Source organism: Cucurbita pepo, chromosome 1, assembly GCF_057944985.1.
Source record: "Cucurbita pepo subsp. pepo isolate OVF chromosome 1, ASM5794498v1, whole genome shotgun sequence".
In the NCBI taxonomy this organism is placed as follows: Eukaryota; Viridiplantae; Streptophyta; class Magnoliopsida; order Cucurbitales; family Cucurbitaceae; genus Cucurbita; species Cucurbita pepo.
In genome coordinates, this window is record NC_141798.1 from 7,118,307 (window position 1) to 7,141,501 (window position 23,195).

A 23,195-nucleotide genomic window follows, 5' to 3' on the forward strand; every position below is an offset into this window, starting at 1 on the left:
TATTCTTCAAAGAAATTCTTCTAACCAATTTTTAAAATTTTTAAAATTAAATTTTGCAAATTTGAAAGTATAAATATTTTTTAAAAATTAAAAACTTTATTATACAGATAAAAGAATAACATTGTATTTTAACAAAATTATGAGAATAAATTTATAATTTTAGGTAAAAAATTTTAGAGGACCAATGCGTTGGCGTCACTATCTTCCCATTCCGTCGTGCCGTGTTTGAACACTCCATCGTTGGCCTCAGAAAGTTGACCATAGAACGTGAACGCGGCAATGAACCACCACGAGAATCGATGAACTTCAAAATTTTCCTCTCAGTATCAGCATCACTTTATCATCCACTCGAAATTATTTAAATGATCGAGTGACGAAACAGTTTTCGACGTTATCTAAAATCAAACCTCTGTCGTTTGTGTTTAAATTCTCACAGATCCATGGCAATCCCGATTTGAAAGTTGCAACAATGGCGGACAAGTATGAGAAAGAGAATTTGGCCGAGAAATACTTAGAAGGAAGGCCTAGATCTTACCCTGCCGACTGGTACTCTAAACTCGCCGCCCTCACCGCTGGCCATTCCCTCGCCTGTGACTTCGGCACCGGCAATGGCCAAGCCGCTCTCGGCGTAAGTGTGTTTGGATTTTGATTTATCTTGTTATGTAATCGTTGTAGCGATCTTCGTGAAATCTCGATTTGATTTTGATTCAATGGCAGGTTGCAGAGCATTACGAGAAAGTAATCGGAATCGATGTGAGCAAATCGCAATTAGAATGCGCGATGAAGCACGAAAGAGTTCAATACCTCCACTTACCGACCTCGATGAGCGAAGACGAGATGGTGAAATCAATCGGCGCTGACAACACCGTAGATCTGATCGTTTCCGCCGAGGCCGTGCACTGGTTCGATCTGCCGAAATTCTACGCCGTCGCCTCTCGTCTTCTCCGGAAGCCAGGCGGAATCATCGCGGTTTGGGGATATTACTACATATCCTTGAACGAGGCCTTCGATGCCGCGATGAATCGATTGACGGAAGCCACGCTGCCGTTTTGGGATCAGAAAGTGAAGGAATACGTCCTGAACGATTATAAGACGCTTCCGTTCCCGTTCGAGAGCGTGGGGATCGGATCTGAAGGGAAGCCGGAGCCATTGGAGATGGAACAGGAGTTCTCCTTTGAAGGAATGTTGAAGTATCTGAAATCGATGGGGCCAGTGATTTTGGCGAAGGAGAACGGCGTGGATGTGATGTGTGAAGAAATGGTTAAGGAGCTGAGAGATGCTTGGGGCGGCGGAGATTTGGTCAGAACCGTCGTGTATAAATGCTTCATGCTCGCCGGAAAAGTTAAACCCTAACGAATTACCGGAGAATAATTAATGAATTTCCTTTTGCATTATTGGTTTCCATAAATTTGTCGTAATTTCAATTTATTTTATATAATTTCAAAATTTTCCGAAGGTGTTTCTTACGATTTAGCTCAAACTTTCTTAAATAAAATTTTCCTAATTGGTAATCTTATATATAGTATATAAATAAATATAAAATTATTGAATATTAATTTTACTGCCCCCAATAACAGGGTGGTAATTCAAATATTTTTTAGACCAAATTTAATGGTTATGGTTCCACCAAACAAAACCGTTATTATTAAATATTCTTTTCAATCCATTCTAATCATTTTTGTTTAAATTTTTGTTTTCAAATAAAAATAAAACATCTACTATTTATTTTCAAACATTTAATTACAAAATAATTTATTTTCAAGACATATTTTATTTATTCAAACACTGATCTTGATCCTCCCGCCCTCACACGAGAATGTCCAAGGTAAAGGACAAGCTCAGATTCAGGGTCTCAGGTATTCGCCCTCTCCGTTTAGTAATTTATCTTCCAAATAGTTAAAAGAATAAATAATAAAAATAAAAATGAATTAAATATATGTATATATAATTATATTTAAATAAAAATATATATTTTAAAATTAATAATAAATTCGGGTTGGTTCAGTTGAATCTAATTTTGTTACCTATGAATCAACTCAATTCATAGGTTGAATCTAATTCGATCCAAAATTGAACCTATTGAATTGGGTTGGGTTGAGTTGATCGTATTTGCGGGTCATTCTATATATATTGGGAGCGAAGAAATATATATGCCATCGCAAAAGAAGTAACTTATCATTTATATTTCAACTAAAAAATCCTTCCGCAGAGATTCTATCTCCTCCACCGCACTCCCAAACAAATCACCTGGTAATTGTACCGAAAGATTTCCAGATTCCGGCCATTCTCTTTTCTGTGTTCTTCCCCTCTCCTTTGTGGTAATTCTTCTGATTTATGCTGAATCTTGTTTTTGATGTTCTTTCATTCTAAATCTCGCTCCATTGATGCGCAAATTGGATTTGAATGTTGCTTTTCCGGTGGTGATTGTTCTTTTCTTTACTTGATGGCTTATAGATTCGAAATTTCGATCATGGGTTTTCCTTTCTTTTTTTTTTTTTTTTCGGAATGTATGTTTGGCGGTGTGCCTCTGCGTGTTTTGTTGCGTTTATGTTGACTTTCTTGCTATTAATTTGTTCTCCGTTTCGGTAACTGTTTTTGAATTTTAGCCTGCGATGTCGCAATTTAATTAAATGTTTGTTTATCCCTTAGTGCTTGATTGATGTACAGGTTCGTTGGAGGAAATTCAACTCGGGTGTTAATCACTCAGATCGCTTCCAAATTGACAATACGATTGTGATTAAATCCTGTGCTGGAAGTGAATGCCTAAACTGGGATTTTGAATTGTTGGTATTAATGGGCAAGACGTTGATTACGAAGTATCTATCGATTTGAAGCTGAGGTTTAATTTGGGAAGTCATGACTTGGGCCATGCGGAAGGGTTTTGCTGTATATCCTCGAACAATTTCTTGGATTGCTATTTCAGTTGGAGGATTGGCCATGTTCCTCATCTTTGGCTCTTGGTTTTTGGTCTCATACCCATTAGGTTCCATAATGCGCGGGTACTTCTACGGTGTTAATAGTTCAAAGGATTTGGATTTTGTAATTTCTCTAGGAAATCAAAATGCTACTGTTCTTGCCCATGACAGCAATTTAGATCTTGTACCAAAAAAGTTCCCTTCAGATGAGGTTATAGTTGACAAGAAAGTTGAATCTGCGTCTAATCCACCTCCTCAAAGTAGTTCAAATACACCTGCGAATGATGAAAATTCAAATGTAATTGCTAAGGATTTGTTGCCCAAGTCCAAGTCACCAGATGCCACGAATTCGAGTAGTCAGTCAGTTCCAGAAACCAAGGAGAAGAGAGATGAAGGGACGATTCCTTCAGTAGTGTCTTCAAAAGAGTCGAAGGATGATATCGATACATCTAAATCTGAAAATGCTGAAGCTGGTGGATCTGTTTCCAAAGGTTCTTTAAGCAATTCCAGTGATACAGATATGGGTTCTAAAAATCCAGATCCTCCGCCAACTAATGGGAGCACAGCATCAGATTTAGGTAACCTTATGTGAAATGGGTACCTCAACTAGTTGTATTTCATGTTTGAACATAATATTGGTTTTGCGAGGATTTTTGTTTGATGAATATCATATCATTGCATCTCCCCATGTGGTTCTTTTAGTTCATCTGTTTTTACTTACTATGGTTTGCCACTATAGACCTTCATCCTTAGGATAATTCTTATTGATTCAAGGAGAGGATACTGCCATGAAATAACTTGTTCAACTCTCTTTTCCTCATCCTTATCCTTTTTTGTTTCTTTCCTTCCCATTTAAGATTATAATTGTTTTTATTTACTGTCCTATCATGCAGGCTGTGATTTGTACCACGGAACTTGGGTTTATGATTCTGCAGGACCATTATATAAAAATAATTCATGCCCTGTCCTGTCACAGATGCAGAACTGTCAGGGAAATGGGAGGCCAGACAAGGAGTATGAGAATTGGCGATGGAAGCCCTCTCAATGTAACCTCCCAAGATTTGATCCTAAGAAGTTTTTGAAGTTGATGAGTGGGAAGACACTTGCTTTTATCGGTGACTCAGTTGCTCGAAATCAAATGGAGTCATTGTTGTGCATTTTGTGGCAGGTTATTGCTAATTTTAGATTTTGTTTTGATTGAAACTCGATCTTTTTCCCTCTTTCGATTGCATTGGAAGATGACGAAGGGTGACAGGGTGCAGTGAATATTGAATATTCTGTACTTTCTATGTGTTTTTGAAGCTTTATACAAAGAGCCCTTTATGATCTAGTTCTTTCTGAATATGTTAGGTCGAGAAAACAATTAATTGAACTAAACTAAATAATTGCTCATCTTGGAGCAATTGTGTAGGTGGGGGATGCTGGTGAACTCAAGCTTCTATATTTGTTTGTAGATGGTTCAAATTGGTGCAATGCACTAGACTTGATATCAAGTTTATCGGGTCTTGCACGAATGTCAGGGGAAAAGTGGCATCAATTCTTAACTTAACTAAGAACTGAACTCCTTGATGTTTATCATCTATTAAACACCACCATTACAGGTGCAGTTAACTTTGCAACTTTGCTGGGATTGACACTTCAGGCATACATTTTCCTTCAAGGAAGAGATGTGCTTTGTGTCTATGTTTGAATGTTTAGCTCATATGTGAGAGAAGTAACTGATTTGAGATTTCCATTCTAACTTTTATCCTAAATATTTTGGATCCTTTTTTGTTTTTGTCGTGTATTTATTTGATCATTCAGATAGTTTTCAAATGTTTTTCTAATTTGAAAGTTTCTCTAATGTGTTCAGGTTGAAGTTCCTAAAAACAGGGGAAACAAGAAAATGCAAAGATATTATTTCAGGTCGACTTCTGTGATGATTGTTCGAATATGGTCATCATGGCTTGTGAAGCAAACAAATGAACCTTTAGATTTTGCCCAAGATGGTGTTGTCAAACTTCACCTTGATGCTCCTGATGATCATTTCATGGAATTTGTTCCAAATTTTGATGTCATTGTCATGTCATCTGGTCACTGGTTTGCCAAGCAGTCAGTTTACGTTCTAAATAACGAGATCGTAGGAGGACAGCTGTGGTGGCCTGATAAATCTCGTCGTATGAAGGTCAACAACATTGAAGCTTTTCAAATCTCTGTTGAAACCATTCTTACTGCTCTTGCCACAAGCCCGAATTACACGGGACTAACGATCGTGCGCTCTTATTCTCCTGATCACTACGAGGGTGGAGCCTGGAATACTGGTGGATCCTGTACTGGAAAAGATAGGCCTCTTGCACTAGGAGAACGAGTGGAAAACAAATTCACTAACATCATGCATGATAAACAGCTATCTGGATTCAATGCAGCAATTAAGAAGCTGAAAAATAAATCAAGGCTAATACTTATGGACATCACAGAAGCTTTTGAGTATCGGCATGATGGGCATCCAGGACCTTACAGAAATACTGACCCAAATAAACTCACCAAACGTGGGCCAGATGGAAAGCCACCACCACAGGATTGCTTACACTGGTGCATGCCGGGGCCTGTAGATACCTGGAATGAGCTTGTTCTTGATATTATACGGAGAGATTTTGAAGGTAACCAGCATTTTTCTTCGTGATATTCCTGTTTCTGACTTCATATCTGGAATTTTAGTTAAGAAAATTAAGAGAAAATTGAGTAACTTGTTTCCAAAGTTTATGTTAGGCTTGAGATGACCACATCCTTTTGTTGTTCTTTTCTTCTCCCACACTATCTTATTTATATTCATATAGAGAGTATTTATTGTAACACTTGGAGGATTGGAAGCTAATTTATGTATTTTAAGGGATTTCCCATCCTCGTTACTCTATCTGTGATCTTTGTTTGTTGTGTTTCTGATATTGATTTACAGGTGCCTGCATCCATGATCATATAAACCTGCTAAAATGTTAGTCCTGTACTGTTATCTGCTCTTATTAGGATGGATCTGCTGTTTTTAGTCATCCATCTTAGGCTTTTATATATATATTTCTTATGTATCCTCGTCAGCCTCACGATTTTAGAACGGTCTACTATGGAGAGGGTCTAGAGGGTCTAGCCTACTCCTACTAGTGCCTCACACCGTCTGGTGATTGACTCTAATATCATTTGTCCGCTACGTATTACCATCAGTTTCATGGTTTTAAAACGTGTCTACTATGGAGGGTCTAGTCCTACTCCGACTAGTTGCTCGTACTGTCCGGTGACTGACTTTGATACCATTTGTAACGGCCTTAGTCCATCATTAGTAGATATTGTCTGTTTCGACCTGTTACGTATCGTCGTTAGTCTCACGGTTCTAAAACGCATTTGCTAGTGAGATGATCTAGCTCTACTCCCGACTTGGAAATCATGCTTGGCTTGGTCTAGTTCAATTTCGTGTCTCGTAAATGTGTGAATTTAACATCGAATTTCGTGTCTCGTAAATTTGTGAATTTAACATTGAAGTTCAAAGAAAAATTCAAATAAATACAAATCTTAAAGCTCGCACATGGTAGACTTACATATTTTGAATGAGTTACGATTTTCCATGGTTAAATTTTGTATAGTGCTAATTGATATATTAATACATACAGCAAATCTGATGTATACAAATTTAAACCTCTAAGAAATATACGTTAATTACTACTTAGCTATGCTCGTGTTTCCATTATAAATCATTAATTTTTGTTTTTGGAAAGTATTATTTAATACATATAGAAATGTCATTTATGGCCAACTTATAATTTCGAGGTTAAATCGGTGTAATTTTAAAGAAATTATAATAATGAAATTCATATGATTTAAAAAATAATAATTTGTCAAATTTTATGTAGGCTATTTATGAGGTTTAATTAGTTTAATAAAATGTTATTTTATAATATTAAAATTTAAGTTTGGGATTAAATTTGCAGTTTACCGCGAGTTTTAATTACCGCTCCAAACGGGTAAAAGCCCGTAATTTCCGCTGGGTGGAATGTGAAGAGAGAGTGAAAGCTTCCAGTTCTGCGCGAGTGGGCTTCTTACTGATACCAAAGACACCAATCTTATCTTCTACATTACACTCGTTACTCGTCAGTTAAGAGAATCCGGCCAATTTCCTTCCGAACAAACGCTGCCACCGTCGGATTGTCCGATAGTTCCGGGGACCTTCTCGTAGTCCCTTGCGCAGTGGCGCACTGCTCAGTTCCGCCGGAGGGGAATGGTGAAATTTGACGGCCAAAGAGTGGGCCAGACGGTCGTGAGCCTTGGCGGGAACGGTGTTGGCCAAGTTTTGGTCGCCGTGGCGGCGGCTTTTCTCGTCCGTCATTTGTCTGGACCTGAACCAGCTCTTCCATCGGAATACGACGTCGAGCTGGAGGACGGGGAGAAGGAAGATGGAGACATTGAAGTCGGTGAAGAAGCTCCAGTCTCCGGGAAAGTCACGCCGGTGACAATCCGCTGGTGCAATATCTCGTGCTTTCTCTCTGATAAATCATCCAAATCAGTAAGTTTAGAGTCGATTTGTGTTCTCATTAAGGTGTTTTGAGTTATGGAAAATGCAGTAGACTATCTGGATAGTGATTTACTGACTTCATTTTGAAAAAGTGAATGTGGCGTTTCTTTTAGTTATCACCATTGTGATTTCAGTCTTGAGGGAAACAAATTACTGGAATATGTTATGATTTGCGATTCTTATAAGTTGATTGGTTAATCCCTATTTTTGCGGCATGCAAATGCTTAAGAACATTGCTGCTCCGATTGGATATTCTAGCGTGTCTTCCATATCTGCCTGAATTGAATTTTGTGTAATTGAACCAATAATATTCATGCTTGTAAAAGCAGAGCATGATCGATTACTGATTGGAGTACCTATTGGTAGGTGAGGTGGCTGCTTAAGAATGTAAGCGGTGAAGCGAAACCAGGAAGATTATTGGCAATAATGGGACCGTCAGGTTCAGGAAAAACAACGTTGCTCAATATTTTGGCGGGTCAGCTAGCGGCTTCACCGCGGTTACATCTCTCAGGCCTCATAGATTTCAATGGAAAGACTGATTCAAATAAGAGGGCTTACAGGTATGTTTCCTTTAAGAGAACATTTTAGAACATGATGCTGAGAAGGCTTCTTCATTCTATATCTCTCTATCTTTCAATCCTTTTTCTCCCGTAGACATCATTATTATCAATTTTGTAGGTTGGCATATGTGAGACAGGAGGACCTCTTTTTCTCACAGCTAACTGTGCGAGAGACACTGAAGCTTGCTGCCGAACTTCAGCTTACTGAGATATCTTCCGTAGAAGAGAGAGAAGAATATGTTAACAATCTGCTCTTGAAACTAGGTTTGGTAAGATTTATATAAAATAAATTGTTTTTCTAAGAGAGCTGATATAAGAATTTCATACGTTGTGGATGTATTATATGTTTTAGTTTCAATCTACTTTAAAGGACTATGACCAAAGCCATAGGTTCACAGCTGCCTCCTGGGTCTGATTTTCTGCTCCATTATTTGTCTGATCTTACCAAAAAATGTACACAATGCATTTCTAGGCTAAAATGCTTAGAAGAGTTTCTTTTCACATAATAGAATTATAAACTGGTTGTATAACAAGGCTCTTAGACACTATTCTGTTCACCTAAGCTTAAGCATGTTCATGCTAATTTCATATTTTGCGTAAAAAAGGTAAACTGTGCCGAATCATGTGTTGGTGATGCAAGAGTTCGTGGGATCAGTGGGGGTGAAAAAAAACGTCTGTCCCTTGCATGTGAGCTGATTGCTAGCCCCTCTGTTATATTTGCTGATGAACCAACAACAGGTAAGCATGGCCTTGTCATGAGAATTTTTTTTCGGTACAATTCGGTTGCTCTGTACTTTTGGCATCGTCGTCTATGTACGGGTCTTAGCTTCATCATTTTATATGAGTGAGGCCTATAGTACTGTACCAATCTGTTGAAACTATAAAACCACACGCTTCTTCCCCAACGTTTGCAGACCCCAGTGCTGAAACTCTTGTTTTTCAAATTTAATATTATTAAAATTGCGGAACTTAACCAACCAGGATTCAATTGCTACTATCTAATTCTTTGTAACACCAAGTTTTTGGCTTTTCGAAACTTTTCATTTGTATTTTTTTTTTTTTTTTTTTTTTAACATGAAAATTCACTAGTGATTGTTGATCAAAATAGCGATAACTAGAATATAAATGTACAATGTCTCTTACAAATAAAATTATAAGCATGGTGCTTTCAGGACTTGATGCATTCCAGGCAGAAAAAGTAGTGGAGACACTTAAACAACTTGCGAAGGATGGGCACACTGTAATCTGCTCCATACATCAACCAAGAGGTTCTGTGTATAGCAAATTTGATGATATCGTATTATTGACAGAGGGTGCTCTTGTCTATGCTGGTCCTGCTCACGAGGAACCTTTGGAATACTTCTCTAAATTTGGGTTGTGAGCTATATCCGTATCTCAACAAATATTTTTTTCATTTGAGATTTTCCTTGTTTACAGCATATGCCTCATCCTTCAGCGTATTTTTCATTTTTTTTTAAACTTTAGGCACATACCTCTTGATGAGTGTTGACCATGGCTGATGATTTATTTGTTGTATACTATCAAGCTTTGTACTTTTTAACCATAAATTTTCACATACAAGGTTTTAGTGCTTATACTTGATTTTTGTTCTGCATTTACCAATCAATATCATATTCCAATGTTAGCATTTTACCTTTTATTCCAGTTCATTTTTCTTGTTTTACATTTTTTATAAGTTAAAGAAACTGAACATATGCGTTCAAGTTACATTTGCCTTTCCTATGTTTACTTCAATTTTCTCTTCTTTTTAAAAACAATTTCAATCAACTCAATTGGACTCCAGGTATTATAATTCACTAGTTCTCTGTTTGATTGAACAGGTATAATTGCCCGGATCATGTGAATCCTGCTGAGTTTCTGGCCGATCTTATATCAATTGACTATAGTTCTGCAGACAGTGTGTACTCCTCTCAGAAGAGGATCTACGGTCTTGTTGAGTCATTCTCTCGATACTCTTCAACAATTTTGTATGCAATCCCAATTGAGAAAAGGCAGGTCTTGGCTGGTAAGGAATCCAGGAAAAGTAAGCTTTTGAAGAAAGGAGGTTGGTGGAGGCAATTCTGCTTGCTCCTCAAGCGCGCATGGATGCAGGTAAACATTGGTCTCATTCAGGTCGAAAATATAGATAAAAGTTATAAGAGGGTGAAAAAAGAAAACCTATGCTATGCAGTTTCTGATACTATAAAAATGACCTGAGATGGTCTAACAAATGGGTCACACGTGGTTTGCCAAACGTGTAGGCTATTGTGTGAGTAGTAATTATGTTAGTTATTTTACTTGATTAAAGCTTTTAATGAATTACTAGGCTTCTCGGGATGGACCAACAAATAAGGTTCGAGCACGAATGTCCATTGCATCAGCCATCATATTTGGTTCAGTCTTTTGGAGAATGGGAAGATCTCAGACATCAATCCAGGATAGGATGGGTTTGCTTCAGGTATAAAACATTGTTGTATCTTTGGAACCATTCAAGCATTGTGGTTAAATTGCTTTGTTGTATAACTATAATATTCTGACGTTGCTTTTGTACCACAATAACGAACCAATATTCTGTTGCAATTATAATCAAAGAAGATCCCCACCCCCAACCCTACCCCTGGTTGCTAGAATTGAGAATAATTCCTATTCAAAAATAGAACATGTTCAACCTTCTCAATCCAATTTCTGGCTATGGATATGTTTCCCTTCAGGTTGCAGCAATCAACACTGCAATGGCTGCTCTCACCAAGACTGTGGGTGTTTTTCCGAAGGAACGTGCAATTGTTGACAGGGAGCGTGCAAAGGGATCTTATACGTTAGGCCCATATCTACTTTCTAAATTGTTGGCCGAAATTCCAATTGGAGCTGCTTTTCCACTGATATTTGGCGCTATCTTGTACCCCATGGCTCGTCTTCACCCAACCGTATCAAGGTCAGGGTCTGATCATTCCGTAATTAGCTGTCAAAATCATGCACTCATTGCCACAATTAACGATTTAAAAAAAAAATAATTTGTAGGGGACTGGTGTTAGATATTTCTTATCCCTATTCATTTATTTCTATTTAGGATGGGATTCTCTGCTAGAAAATTTGGGCTTAAGTAGGATGTATGTTATAGGGGTTGTATCTGCAATGCTTACTATATCAATGAAAAATGTTTAATGTTCCGAAAAGAAAAAGTAGTCTTGGTCAATAAGTTTTTATTTAGTTATTAAATCTCTAGAAATTTTGCCGTTATGAATTTCATCCTCTAAGGAACGTGTGTAATAAGGCAATTAGCTCCACTCTTTCTGATGGTTGGGCTTGTAAATTTTCTACTTCTAGATTTGGGAAGTTCTGCAGTATTGTCACGGTTGAATCTTTTGCTGCATCTGCTATGGGGCTCACTGTAGGGGCTATGGTTCCTAGCACAGAAGCAGCAATGGCAGTGGGGCCCTCACTCATGACAGTTTTTATTGTTTTTGGTGGCTATTATGTAAATGCAGACAACACACCGATCATCTTTCGTTGGATTCCTAGCGTTTCTCTTATAAGATGGTAAGTGCGTCGGATCCACTATAAGATTTTGGATATCATGTTAAATTTAAATATGATCTCTCTATTGATTCTAATGACTCGAATGACATTTCATCATTCAGGGCCTTTCAAGGGCTTTGCGTCAATGAGTTTAAAGGTCTTCAATTTGATTGTCAGCATTCATTTGATATTCAAACTGGAGAACAGGTAAGCGAGAGTATGATCTTTATTATTTAAACTTGAATATGGAATCTTCAGTATTGTGTAAGATACTAAAATGATTGAGCATGGAACAAGTCATTGGAAACTGTCGTACACCTTCTGCAGAAGTCCACAGGAACCTAATTATTTATGGCCCTATTTATTTGTATAACCATTGGGATAATATTCATTAGCTCCTCCTTGTAGTGATCCTCTGAGCTTGTGGAATTCCTTGATTCAGTTTGAAACTTTAAATTGGTTAGTTATTAAACGAGTTAACTCTTGTGGCTTATTTTTATTCGGTTTTGCTTTTATCCAATAAATAGACATTGGTATTGGGAGGAAAGATTGAGCCGCTCTAAGGATATCTTTGCATAATTGGTTAGCCTTTCAGTATTTAAGACGTTATTTAAACGTGTTTCCATCCTAATGCCTTTGCTTTTCTTCAATTTGCAGGCACTCGAACGACTTTCATTTGGTCAAAGCCGTATCAGGGGTACACTGATAGCTCAAAGTAGGATACTTTTGTTCTGGTATTATACCGCTTACCTTCTCCTAGAAAAAAATAAGCCCAAATATCAGCAGCTTGAGCCACCACCTCTCGACGAAACACAGCCAGATGATCTACAAATCGAAACCTTTGACAATGACAACTTGCACAAAACTGAACGCGAAGGAGATCTACAAATCGAAACCTTTGACAATGACAACTTGCACAAAACCGAACGCGAAGGAGATCTACAAATCGAAACCTTTGACCATGACAACTTGCACAAAACCGAACGTGAAGGAGATCTACAAATTGGAACCTTTGATAATGACAACTTGGACAAAAGCCAACCTGAGGGAGAACTACAAATTGGAACCTTTGATAATGACAACTTGGACAAAAGCCAACCTGAAGGAGATCTACAAATGAAAACCTTTGATAATGACAACTTGGACAAAAGCCAACCTGAGGGAGATCTACAAATGAAAACCTTTGATAATGAGAACTTGGACAAAATCCAACTTGAGGGAGATCTACAAATGAAAACCTTTGATAATGAGAACTTGGACAAAACCCAACTTGAGGGAGATTTACAAATTGAATCCTTTGACAATGACGACATGGAGAAACCCCCATCTCTCGAACAAGTTGAATCGAAGGATGCCGATATTGAAACACCCGAAATCGATCAAATCCGACCATTTATTCTAGAAGGTTTGTAATTATTTAGGCATTACCTGTTAATTGTTCTTAGATGTGCTGCTATTTATTAGTTCATCTCATACAGGTGCTAAGTAAGGAGATGTGATGGCAAATAAAGGAGGCTGTTGCCTTACTTAAGCTAATAAGCTGTTGTAGTTGTAGAATGTGAAACATTGCAGTTACTTTGGCACTCAATACATAATTGAGTTATGAATTTAATGTGTAATAATAATTTTGATGAGGTTTCCATTTTGGAGAGGATGAAGGATGATGGTTGGACAGCATGGATGAAGTTGTGCATCATCATGGCATCTTGACTCCAAAGTGTAAACTAACACTTAACCCAATTAGCAGGTAATTTCCACAATGCTTCTTTAATATGCTTTAAGCCACCTTTCTTTTGCAAGTTCATAGTGCATTATGCTCCCCGTTTGATTTTTCTTATCCAAGTACCCTATAGTATTTTTTAAAATGTTAACTGCAAGTTTTGTATTAAATCCTTTAGTTTTTCAATGTTTCTTGAAATTTCAATAAATTGCTAAATTTTAAATTTTGTGCCGAATAAATTATCAAACTTTCAATATTGTGTCTAATATACATTTGATTTATTTCAGTTTGCATATTAGACACAAAGTTGAAATTTTAATGTCTAGTTAGACGTAGAACTCAATATTATGTTTAAAAGGTTAGTTAATTTTTTAAAAAAATGTAGAGTTGGTTAGGAATCTATTAGATATTTTGAAAGTTAAATATCTATTAGATACAAGAACTAAACTTACCATTAAGCCTTTTTTTCTATTAGATATTTTGTAATTTTGATTAGTCATATGCAAAACTCTTCTTTTACCTCATTTCTTCATCTAGTGTAAAAAGGGTTGCACCACCAACTTGAACAGGTGCTTCCACATTGCTTTATCATAGAATTTAATATGCAAATTATGCTTATTAAAAGAGTGATTGTAATACATACCGTAGTGTTTGGCAAGTGAATATGAATGTACATATTCTAAAGTGGCTTTAAGCAAATTCATCTGTAATTAATTTTCACGAACACAAAAAGGATTAAAATTTCTTCCACAATCAATTTTAATCCTCTCAAAATCATTCCAAACCTAAGCTAAATTTGTATTATAACCACACACACACACACACATATATAACATAACACACTCCCTTAAGAATTAATTTGTACCGCTTCAAAACTAATTTGTTGTTCTGAAAAGTTGGGTAAATGTTAAGCTTGTTCGTCAATTTCTATGGTTCATTTTGATGCTTGGCATTTATTTAACTTAATTTTAATTGTTTATGATATGATTTCACTACTTCATCCGTTATTTTCTTTCCAAGAAATATGTATGTTGCATGACGGATCGAATCTGAATTTATGGTTTCTTAGAAAGGATAAAACCACGAACTAAATAAGAATCAAGTTGGTCATCGAGTAATTTCTCTTTTAAGTGCTGAAATTTGCACTGAGATCAGATTATTCCTGGGTTTTTTAAGAGCCCAAAATTGCAAGGTATTAGCTCAGAACCATTCGAAACTCAAAAGACAAGAAAAACCCAGAAATAAACACTCAATGCTTAAGCCGTATTGTCATGCCACTGTACATCTAACATACCCAAACCCCACGTTATGAACTCAAAATAATAATTAAGTATAAGGAAATCCAAGTCATAACATAGAATAAAGTCTCGTAAAACCAGCCATAGGACTAAATCCTTCCACAAATTTACATATTTGAACGAAGCTGCTTACTTTCCTGCAAGAGTTATGACTCATTTAGGATTTCTAATATACCCATTTGTAGAAAACTTCTCTTTATTTGAATTTCTAGTGGTTTGGGTGTCTTAAGAACTTGGTGGAAAAAAAAGCCCTCATCTTATCTGCTGCATCTTCATGATCTCAGAATCAGTGAGCCTCAGTTCCTCCTTTCCCTTCTATCTACATCAAAGAAAAATATCAGTACGTGTAGATCTGGAGCCATATCTGAAAGTAAATGCATTGATACTAGGGCCCATTCAATAACCATTTGGTTGTTCGTTTGTTTTTTTTTTTTTTTTTTTGCAGGAGTTTCCATTTCTCTACGGGAACACTTGAACTCATTGTCAAGTTTCAAAAGAAACAAAACAAGATTTAGAAAACGTCCATTGATTAGTTACCAAAACTTGTCTAGGAATTACTAAACATTGTTAAGAAGTCTTTAATGTAACAAAAACTTCATGAGATGATTGGTAATCAGGATTGGAAGGTAGAGAAACAAAGGTAGTGGATGGCGAGGGAGCTCCCTTCAGTCCAAGACGTGACAGCCATGGCTGAACTTGGCTCCTGCATCGTTGGTTCAGAAACACATCATTGTCCAAACATTTATTTCAGTTGATGAGTTATTGAGCCAACGAGTCAGCAGCTAAGTAGCAACCGAGAAGCTGCCTTGGACTGGACTGAAGAGAGCTCCCTCTTCTCAAAGCCTTAGTAAAACAAATAAGAAATCTTGGGATAGAGGATTTTGAAGCTGTTGGCTCAATACCCTGCAAAGACACCGATTGTTGGTTAGCATGGGATCAGGAATGAGAAGTTGAGAGATTTATAAAGAAAAGAGGAAGAGGAAGGGGAAGGGGAAGGGGAAGGGGAGGTTAGGTGTTAATGTAATGCATGAAAAGACAAGAGAAAGCAAAGGACAAGTTAGCTGATGTGTTAGAAAGTGAAAGTCCTTTCATTTCAAGTGGAGTGGACAAGTCTTTGGTCTTGTACTCTCTGCCTAGATTTCATATCACACAGCTGTATGGCCCAAAGCATTCTCATGCATTTCTCTCTCTACTCTCTCACTGTTTCACACACTCCGTACCCAAAACAAAACAAAATTTTGGGTACTAAAATATTTTGTGTCTATTGATTATTGAACTTTTCTATCTTATATAAATTTGAATAATCTCCTAATTAGCAGGTGCTTATTGTTATTCCATTTCCCACTCATGATCTCCATCCATGCCCACTTTGTCTCTACATTACACCACTCTTGTTTCATTCATTACTTAGCTTTTCTCTTGATGTTTATCCTCTTTTGCATTGCATAATGTTTGGTTTTAATCCTCTGCTAAGCTTTTTTTTTTTTTTTCTTTTTTTGGTTAGGAGACAATTTCACTGTTGATTGAAAATTTACAAAAGGAATCTTCCCCATTTGCAATGAGGGAGGTATAATATTAGACAGTTTATACCAAGATATAGCTTCGTAACTAATATTGTCTAAAAGTCTTGTGTAGGTGTGTGTCTTTACTGCTTGAGCTTTGTGGTTAAATGTGATTGCCAATGACATAGTAGATGATAGCATAAGTTCATTAATTATAGTGTATCTATTTTGTCTCGAATACATGAAAAAAGGATAGAAAATCCTATTCACTCAACCCATGAGTCGGGTGAAAAGGTTGGAGATTCAAATCTTCGACTTGTTTTAGATATATCGTCTTAGACGAAAGACTAGTTCGTGTAGATGTATATATTCTTCCTCAAAATTTTAGTTTACAAAAGAAATAATAATAATAAAGAAAACTTCACTGTTTGGCATTCCGTGTACTAAACCACTCTCCACTCTCACTCTCAGGCTCACCAGCTTTACCTCTCTGACAAACACTCAAGAAAAACACAGCCATTTTGGTTTGGTTCTTTTCCAACCCCATTTCTAACCATCACTTCCCATTCTAACTAGTTCTCTCCCTCTCTCTCCTGGTTCACAAGTTAAACTTGCTTAATCTATGTAAGGAAACTCAGGTTTTTCTATTTCTATTGTAACCTCTTCATTTGTACCATGTTTCTATTAGAGAAAACTAAGATTACTCTACTTGTTACCAAAACTCGTGTGTAAAACAGGGAAGGCTTCTCCGTCCTCGTCCCATGGAGATCATTTTGGTGAGCGATTAATGCTTTGAAGTTAGATTATGTTTAAGTTAAGATTATATGAGGGGGATGATGAAAAGAGAAGGGAATATGTAGTTTGTTTGAACTTGGCGTTTAGGGTAAGTAGAGGGGAGGGGAGGGCGTGGTGTGACCTTTGGCCTTTTGGTGGGTTTCCCAGGAATCCGAATCTTAGAATCAGAAGCAAATAATGGTCATTTTTGGTGTTGTCAAGTCCTTGCTTACTTATGCTTAGACAGGCAGGCTTTTTTGTTTAATGGTTTCTTTGGCTCCATATCATCTCCCCATGCCTTATTTCCTTGTCTGCTACTCTTCAACCACCAACCTTTCTTGTTTCTTTCTCTGCTTTCTTCTCTTGCTTTACACTTTACTAACACACAAAAGGAAATTCAAAAAGTGCCCTTCCCCTTATTAACATTGTTCCTTCTCTTCTGTTTTCCTCTCATTTTTTCTTCTCTTTTCTTTTTCTTTTAACCAAATGCATTTGGTTCATATGTTCTTCATCCATTCAATTTGAAATAGTTCTCGAGCTCAATTTGTTAATGCATTATAACTTCGATGATCACAGGTTTGAGTTCTTATCTCATGTATGGTTGAATTAAAACAAGAAAATGAATGTCTTTAAGCTTCAAGCAGTATCTGATGAATGTTTATGCTATTTTCAATCTAAGGATCGAAATTTAATAAAGATAACCTTAAAATTTTGAGACTTATAAACACAACCTATTCCTAAGAAATAGGCGGAAGTCATTGGCTCTAATCAAAGAAGTTGGCTATAGTCTGAACAAAACTTTGACCGAAACCAACATTTTTTATGTTATTTGGCGTACAAAGCTTTAGATGTGTCAATTTTTCTCTCTAATAAAATAATTCTAATTCTTTTCTATTTTTGCACGACGCCGTCAGAAAAGGAATCTTTCTAGAGATTTTTAAAACGAACTCAAAATGATTAGGCGTAAAGGACAGACAAATGATGTTTAAAGTTCAAGCATAGCTTATTATTTAACCTACTTTTTTGTAAATATGAAAATTTTCTAATTTGTTAAATTTGATAGGCTCAATACTATATGTTATACAAGTTTATTCCATTAACTTTTGTCTCACTTTAAAAAGGTTTCAAATCAGAGTCTAACCGTCTTTTTTCTATTGGGTTTTTTTATAAAAATAACAAAATTATTATACACAAAATCAAAAGATCGAGATCCTCATTTAGTATAATGAAAAGTCGAAAAGTATGGCCAATTTCTTATCCATTGAAGGACAAATTAGTAAATTTACTCACAAGTATTATGATTTACTGTCTACATTTTTACTAATTTATCATCTAACATAAGGTTATCATAAGTTAATTTTAAATTTTTAATATTTACCGAACAGGATAATTACGATTGAAAATATTAAAATTAAAAAAAAAAATACAAGGACTAAACTGAAAACAGGATTAAAAGCCGTATTTAACCTATTATTATTATTATTTTATTATTAATTTTGGCGAATCCCGCCATTCGACTCTTTACACCAACCTGGTTCGTAAGCTTCGCCGTAATCTCTTGCTCCCCCCTGCCATTCTCTCTCCCTCTCGCTACGCAAGTTCTCCGTCGTTCCGCCAATTCTTAGTTTCATGATTGATTTTGATTTCTAGTTTTTCCTTTTGTATGGACTGCATTCATTTTCTATCTAGATTGTTTTCTTGTCGATTTCGTTACGAACTTTCTCATCTCGATTTCAATGTCAGTCTATATGATACATTTCGTATTAGAAATCATCAACTTTAGCAATTCTGATTGCTTCCTCGTTGCGGTTTAGTATTCCGAGCTGATTCGAACATGTACTCATCATCTAGTTTTGGTTGTTTCTGTATGCATTTTGTGTTGGTTAAACGCTAAATCAGTGTCCGGAACCCGAAATTTCTCTCTAGGAGATTCAATTTACTTATGGTGGTGCTCTGTATGAAATTTTCGGATTATTTTGTTTCTGTGTTTTTGGACCTCTTTGATGTCCTCTTTATAGAAAAATAAACTTTAGATTGATTTATGGAAAGACAAAATTTAGTGAAGAAGACCTACTTGCTGCAATTGTGCCGTTAATGAAGCTTATCTGCCACGCAGTAATTAGACTAATTAATTCTTGCCAGACCAAAGACAAAATTGATCCCAAAAGCAACATTTAGGCTGCTTTCCAAACTTGTTTTTGCCTTGTTCTTGTCCTGCTTGATTTTCACTTAATTGGACCAAGTATATCACGCTCTGGAGTTCTACTCATTGGTGGTTTATCCCAGCAAATGTGCTACTCAGCACGGCCATGGGTTGTTTCCTTGGATATTTGGTGGTTGCTTAATGTCACCCACCCCCTGAATTATGCTCATTCTAGGTGTTATGCTTGTAGAGTTCCCAAACACGTCTCCATTGGGCCATCGAACTGCACTCGGTATAATCAGAGCGTGTCTCTTGGTCGTTCCTCTGTTGGGATGGTCTTCTTGGCTGATTAGCTGAATTTTCTTGTCTCTGGGGTTCCAATGTACAGGTTTGTGCTATTTTCTGCACTTCTCTCTTTCTGTATACGTTGTTATATAGTTCAAGATAGTTGCATACCTCTAAGGATTACTTGCTTGATGTTTTGCTCCTGATGGCTGTTGAAAATCTAATGATATTTGTTTGTGCCATTGCTTATCCTGTCCTTTTCTCTTGTCCATACAAGTGAGACAAAGAACTATCATATGCATATATCTATATGAATTTTGAACAGGAACTAGAATGAATTAGGATTGATCTTACTTATTGCAAAACAAATCTACTCTATGCTGAATAAAGAAGCTGCAATTCATCATCTAAATATTGGTTCTTTTGGGAGGTGGGGGTATCTTTCAATGTTGACGCACGTGATTTTCAATCTTATTATTATAAATGTTTGTTTTTGATCTGATGTGATCCAATCCAATCCTCATCCACATTCATTTAACTTAGTCTTACAGCCATTAATCCTTGGCCAGGGACATGGAATGCATTTACCAGCAGATGCTTTGAAAAAGTAAGCCTAAATGATGATTTATTTACACACTTATTTTCTTTAATTTCTTGTAAACTATGACCTTGTGAGATGATAAGATCAAGCAAAAGATAGGGATGTTCATTGAAGGCAAATTACATGCCTTCTTTATTTAATTGTTCGGGCAAAAGATGTGCCATTTAGTTCGATAACGACATTTTTAGAATCTTTCTGTCAAACATGAGTTTAGCTCAACAAATCATTATATATATATATTCTTGTTCTTATGATTGAAGATCCAAATCTTCACCTTCTCACCTTTGTTGCATTAGAGTATCTACATTCTTGAACAAATATCTAAAGTTGCATATAATAATCAAAATATTGAATTTTGAATCAGGTTATCTGTTTATCCACAATGGACGAGCTCCTCCCACCAAACAGGTACTCATGGTTGAATTAGAATAAGGCATGAAACTGAAGGGATATTATGAAAATATTATCTTTTGCAAATGATAGTGATAAGATAGGTCTCTTCATGGCGCCACCGAAACGAAGTCAAAACAAAATTAATCAAACATATAAGTGAAACTTCTCCCTCTTTTCCATTCCTTTCAATTAGTTAGGTCAAAAAGAAAAAGAAAAAAAACCTAAGTCATAATTACGTCGGATACTTTCAATATTAGATAAGTTATCGGTTCATATTTTGTATCAAATAAGTCATTAATTTTTAAAGACAATAGAAAAAAATATTAAATTTTTAAACTCAAAATTCACACAAAAACATAAAAATTTAAAAATGGGTAAATAATTGTATCTAAGAATTAAATTATAAATTTGGAGTTAGATTCCATGGTTCTAACAAATATGAAATTTGATGGGTGATGGAAGCTAAAATCTTTAACAAATCTTGAATATAGGGACATGAGGCGTCGGGAACGCAACATCGTCCACCGACGTTGGTTCCTCATACCTCCCTCTCCCCTTTAAAATGGTGCTAATTCCTGCACATTTTCCCGAGAAACAAACGGAAAATCACTGAGAAAAATCCATCCATTTTCTTTAATTTTCCTCCGCCGTTGTCGTTTTCACGCAACTGCTCTTTCCCAGACAATTGTTCATTTTTTTACGAATCTGTAAGGCCCATGTGGAACCCCTTTTGATTCTTCGGCGCCCTTACTTACCTTTTTTTTCGAATTAAATTTTGAAATCCTTGAATTTGGGGTTATGCCTGCTCCGTATTGTCGACGATTTATCGTGTCGGAGAAATCCGCCATGGAAACCGCCATTGTAGTGCCTTCTTCTACCCCATCTGGGCTTTTGGCACCGCCGTTGTCATCGGGGATTTTAACACAAGACGAATTGAAGAAGATCGCTGCGTACAAGGCCGTCGAATATGTCGAATCCGGCATGGTTCTCGGCCTTGGCACCGGCTCCACCGCCAAACACGCCGTGGATCGAATCGGCGAGCTATTACGCCAAGGTAAGCTCAAGAACATCATAGGAATCCCCACTTCCAAAAAAACTCACGAACAAGCCCTCTCGTTAGGAATCCCTCTTTCAGACCTAGATTCGCACCCTGTTCTCGATCTCGCAATAGACGGCGCCGATGAGGTCGATCCCCATCTGAATCTTGTCAAGGGCCGAGGCGGCTCTCTTTTGAGAGAGAAAATGGTGGAGGGTGCTTGCAAGAAGTTCGTCGTGATTGTTGATGAATCGAAATTGGTTAAGTATTTGGGAGGCAGTGGGCTCGCCTTGCCGGTGGAGATTGTCCCCTTTTGTTGGAACTTCACCGCCGTCCGGCTGCAGAATCTCTTCGAAACCCATGGTTGTGTGGCAAAGCTCAGAACCTCCGGTGAAAATGGACAACCATTTGTTACAGATAATCGCAATTACATTGTGGACTTGTATTTCAAGGAAGATATTGGAGATTTGAACGTTGCTAGCGATGAGATTTTGCGGCTTGCCGGTGTCGTCGAGCATGGCATGTTCATCGGTATGGCCACCACATTGATCGTTGCAGGAGAGCTTGGGATTACCATCAAGAACAAGTAGCCATTACCAGGAAGGAAGGAAGCTGGAGATATCTTCAATGGCTTCTCAAATGGGTATTCCCTGTTCTAACCTTTTGTTTTCTGGGTTGTGAAATCATTAGCAAAGAGTTCTTGGTTCCTTAGAACCAATTATTTACAGTATTAGAATTTAGGTTTGGCTGAGTTTCTGTGACTTTGAATTGGTTTTGAATCTGTAAAGGGCTTAACCCAGTTGTGTTTTTATGTTCGAGTCACTTTTGTTATTCGTTCGAGATCAATTTAAGCTTGTTCGGAAGGACTTTGAAAGTTCTAATATCCATTTCGACTGTATTTGAATCGTGTATGTACGTTTCTATAGCCATGTAACGAGAAGTCGGGTAGTGGCGATCACATGTTTGTACTCAAACTCGATGAACTCAAAGCATCATCGACATGGATGAGAATGAATGATGTATGTACATTTCTATAGCTATGAAACGTGAAGTCGGGTAGGGGTGAATGCACGTTCTACCTGTTTGGACTCGAACTCAACGAACTTGGAGCGTCATCGACATGAACGAGAATGACGAGTTTCGGAGTACAACCTCTAAATTCAAGTTTTCTTTTCGAAAGTTCTATGTTACAAATGGGTAAAATTTCAATTGCTACTCGACCAATTAATAATTATAATGAGACACTTGACCAACCTGAGTATAGCTTAATCAACCTCCTAGGAGATTTTATTAATATTTTAATTGGTCCAATATTTCTTTGTCATATGTTTAATAAAATAAATAAATAACCGACAGATCAGAGGAATCTGCATCCTTTTAAGGTGCATTGGGCCCCAAAGTTGGGCCTGAATGATAAGCTCTGAGAACCAAGATTAGCTATGGGCCCATTTTCTTCTGTATTGAGGCCCAATGTCACTGCATCCTGGGCCCATTTTCTTCTGTATTGAGGCCCAGTGTCACTGCATCCTGGCCCATGCCCATTAAATTTATGGTGTTTTTTTTGCCATGGACCTTTTTCTTTTGATTATTTTTTATTAATGCCCTCCAAAATGTGATAACATCAAAACAATCATTACATCAATCAATCACCTCGTCTGTGTTAACATGAGCCTAACTCAATTAGTTTAAACATATATTATTTATCGAAAGATCACATGGTTGAATTTTCTAATTCAAAAAACTATCGAACTAAATAAATAATAACAATTTTAGAGTCATATATTAATCAATCAACCAACTTTAAATCATAAATTTTAATTTTTCTTAATCAGTATGAATGGTGATCCCAGATTTAGTTCTTTAGAATTCTTAGATGCATCTAAGTTCGATTTATAGTATTAATGACGTCTTCCTT

General features: G+C 36.8%; 4 protein-coding genes across 7 annotated transcripts; all 4 read left to right on the forward strand.

The window, feature by feature from the left end:
* Nucleotides 1–244: 244 nt before the first annotated feature.
* LOC111781303 (uncharacterized) lies at nt 245–1,455 on the forward strand. Its single transcript, XM_023661818.2, has 2 exons — nt 245–628; nt 718–1,455. The coding sequence occupies exons 1-2, from the start codon at nt 470–472 to the stop codon at nt 1,351–1,353; spliced, it is 795 nt and encodes a 264-aa protein (XP_023517586.1). The 5' UTR covers nt 245–469; the 3' UTR covers nt 1,354–1,455.
* Nucleotides 1,456–2,142: 687 nt separating this feature from the next.
* On the forward strand, nt 2,143–5,808 carry LOC111805052 (protein YLS7). 2 transcript variants are annotated; one of them, XM_023689930.2, is made up of 4 exons: nt 2,143–2,318; nt 2,650–3,493; nt 3,809–4,083; nt 4,768–5,808. In XM_023689930.2, the coding sequence occupies exons 2-4, from the start codon at nt 2,857–2,859 to the stop codon at nt 5,575–5,577; spliced, it is 1,722 nt and encodes a 573-aa protein (XP_023545698.2). In that variant the 5' UTR covers nt 2,143–2,318; nt 2,650–2,856; the 3' UTR covers nt 5,578–5,808. The 2 variants fall into 2 exon arrangements, with proteins under 2 accessions (XP_023545698.2, XP_023545690.2); XM_023689922.2 differs by having other exon boundaries at nt 2,668–3,493.
* Nucleotides 5,809–6,932: 1,124 nt separating this feature from the next.
* Nucleotides 6,933–16,482, forward strand: LOC111796066 (ABC transporter G family member 7). Of its 3 annotated transcripts, XR_002815284.2 has the most exons (13): nt 6,933–7,443; nt 7,819–8,012; nt 8,131–8,281; nt 8,618–8,750; nt 9,185–9,386; nt 9,854–10,124; nt 10,339–10,470; nt 10,724–10,944; nt 11,337–11,549; nt 11,651–11,735; nt 12,186–12,933; nt 13,188–13,275; nt 16,051–16,482. XR_002815284.2 is itself a non-coding variant. In XM_023678758.2 (12 exons), exons 1-12 carry the CDS (start codon nt 7,159–7,161, stop codon nt 13,015–13,017), a joined length of 2,646 nt encoding a protein of 881 aa, XP_023534526.2. In that variant the 5' UTR covers nt 6,933–7,158; the 3' UTR covers nt 13,018–13,281. The 3 variants fall into 3 exon arrangements, 2 of the variants coding, with proteins under 2 accessions (XP_023534526.2, XP_086979865.1); XM_023678758.2 differs by lacking the exon at nt 16,051–16,482 and having other exon boundaries at nt 13,007–13,281; XM_087123739.1 differs by lacking the exons at nt 13,188–13,275; nt 16,051–16,482 and having other exon boundaries at nt 12,186–13,135.
* A 2,730-nt stretch (nt 16,483–19,212) lies between these two features.
* LOC111777246 (putative ribose-5-phosphate isomerase 2) lies at nt 19,213–22,178 on the forward strand. The gene is made up of 3 exons (XM_087123747.1): nt 19,213–19,353; nt 19,820–19,857; nt 20,216–22,178. Exon 3 carries the CDS (start codon nt 21,043–21,045, stop codon nt 21,868–21,870), a length of 828 nt encoding a protein of 275 aa, XP_086979873.1. The 5' UTR covers nt 19,213–19,353; nt 19,820–19,857; nt 20,216–21,042; the 3' UTR covers nt 21,871–22,178.
* Nucleotides 22,179–23,195: the final 1,017 nt, after the last annotated feature.

Excerpts from the sequence above, each read along its gene's own strand:
- LOC111781303 (XM_023661818.2), top strand. The coding sequence starts at position 470 with ATGGCGGACAAGTATGAGAAAGAGAATTTGGCCGAGAAATACTTAGAA. Across the intron at positions 629-717 it reads ATGGCCAAGCCGCTCTCGGC|GTTGCAGAGCATTACGAGAA; the intron begins GTAAGTGTGTTT and ends ATTCAATGGCAG.
- LOC111805052 (XM_023689930.2), top strand. The coding sequence starts at position 2,857 with ATGACTTGGGCCATGCGGAAGGGTTTTGCTGTATATCCTCGAACAATT. Across the intron at positions 3,494-3,808 it reads GAGCACAGCATCAGATTTAG|GCTGTGATTTGTACCACGGA; the intron begins GTAACCTTATGT and ends CCTATCATGCAG. Across the intron at positions 4,084-4,767 it reads TGTTGTGCATTTTGTGGCAG|GTTGAAGTTCCTAAAAACAG; the intron begins GTTATTGCTAAT and ends TAATGTGTTCAG.
- LOC111796066 (XM_023678758.2), top strand. The coding sequence starts at position 7,159 with ATGGTGAAATTTGACGGCCAAAGAGTGGGCCAGACGGTCGTGAGCCTT. Across the intron at positions 8,013-8,130 it reads TCAAATAAGAGGGCTTACAG|GTTGGCATATGTGAGACAGG; the intron begins GTATGTTTCCTT and ends TCAATTTTGTAG. Across the intron at positions 9,387-9,853 it reads GAATACTTCTCTAAATTTGG|GTATAATTGCCCGGATCATG; the intron begins GTTGTGAGCTAT and ends TTGATTGAACAG.
- LOC111777246 (XM_087123747.1), top strand. The coding sequence starts at position 21,043 with ATGCCTGCTCCGTATTGTCGACGATTTATCGTGTCGGAGAAATCCGCC.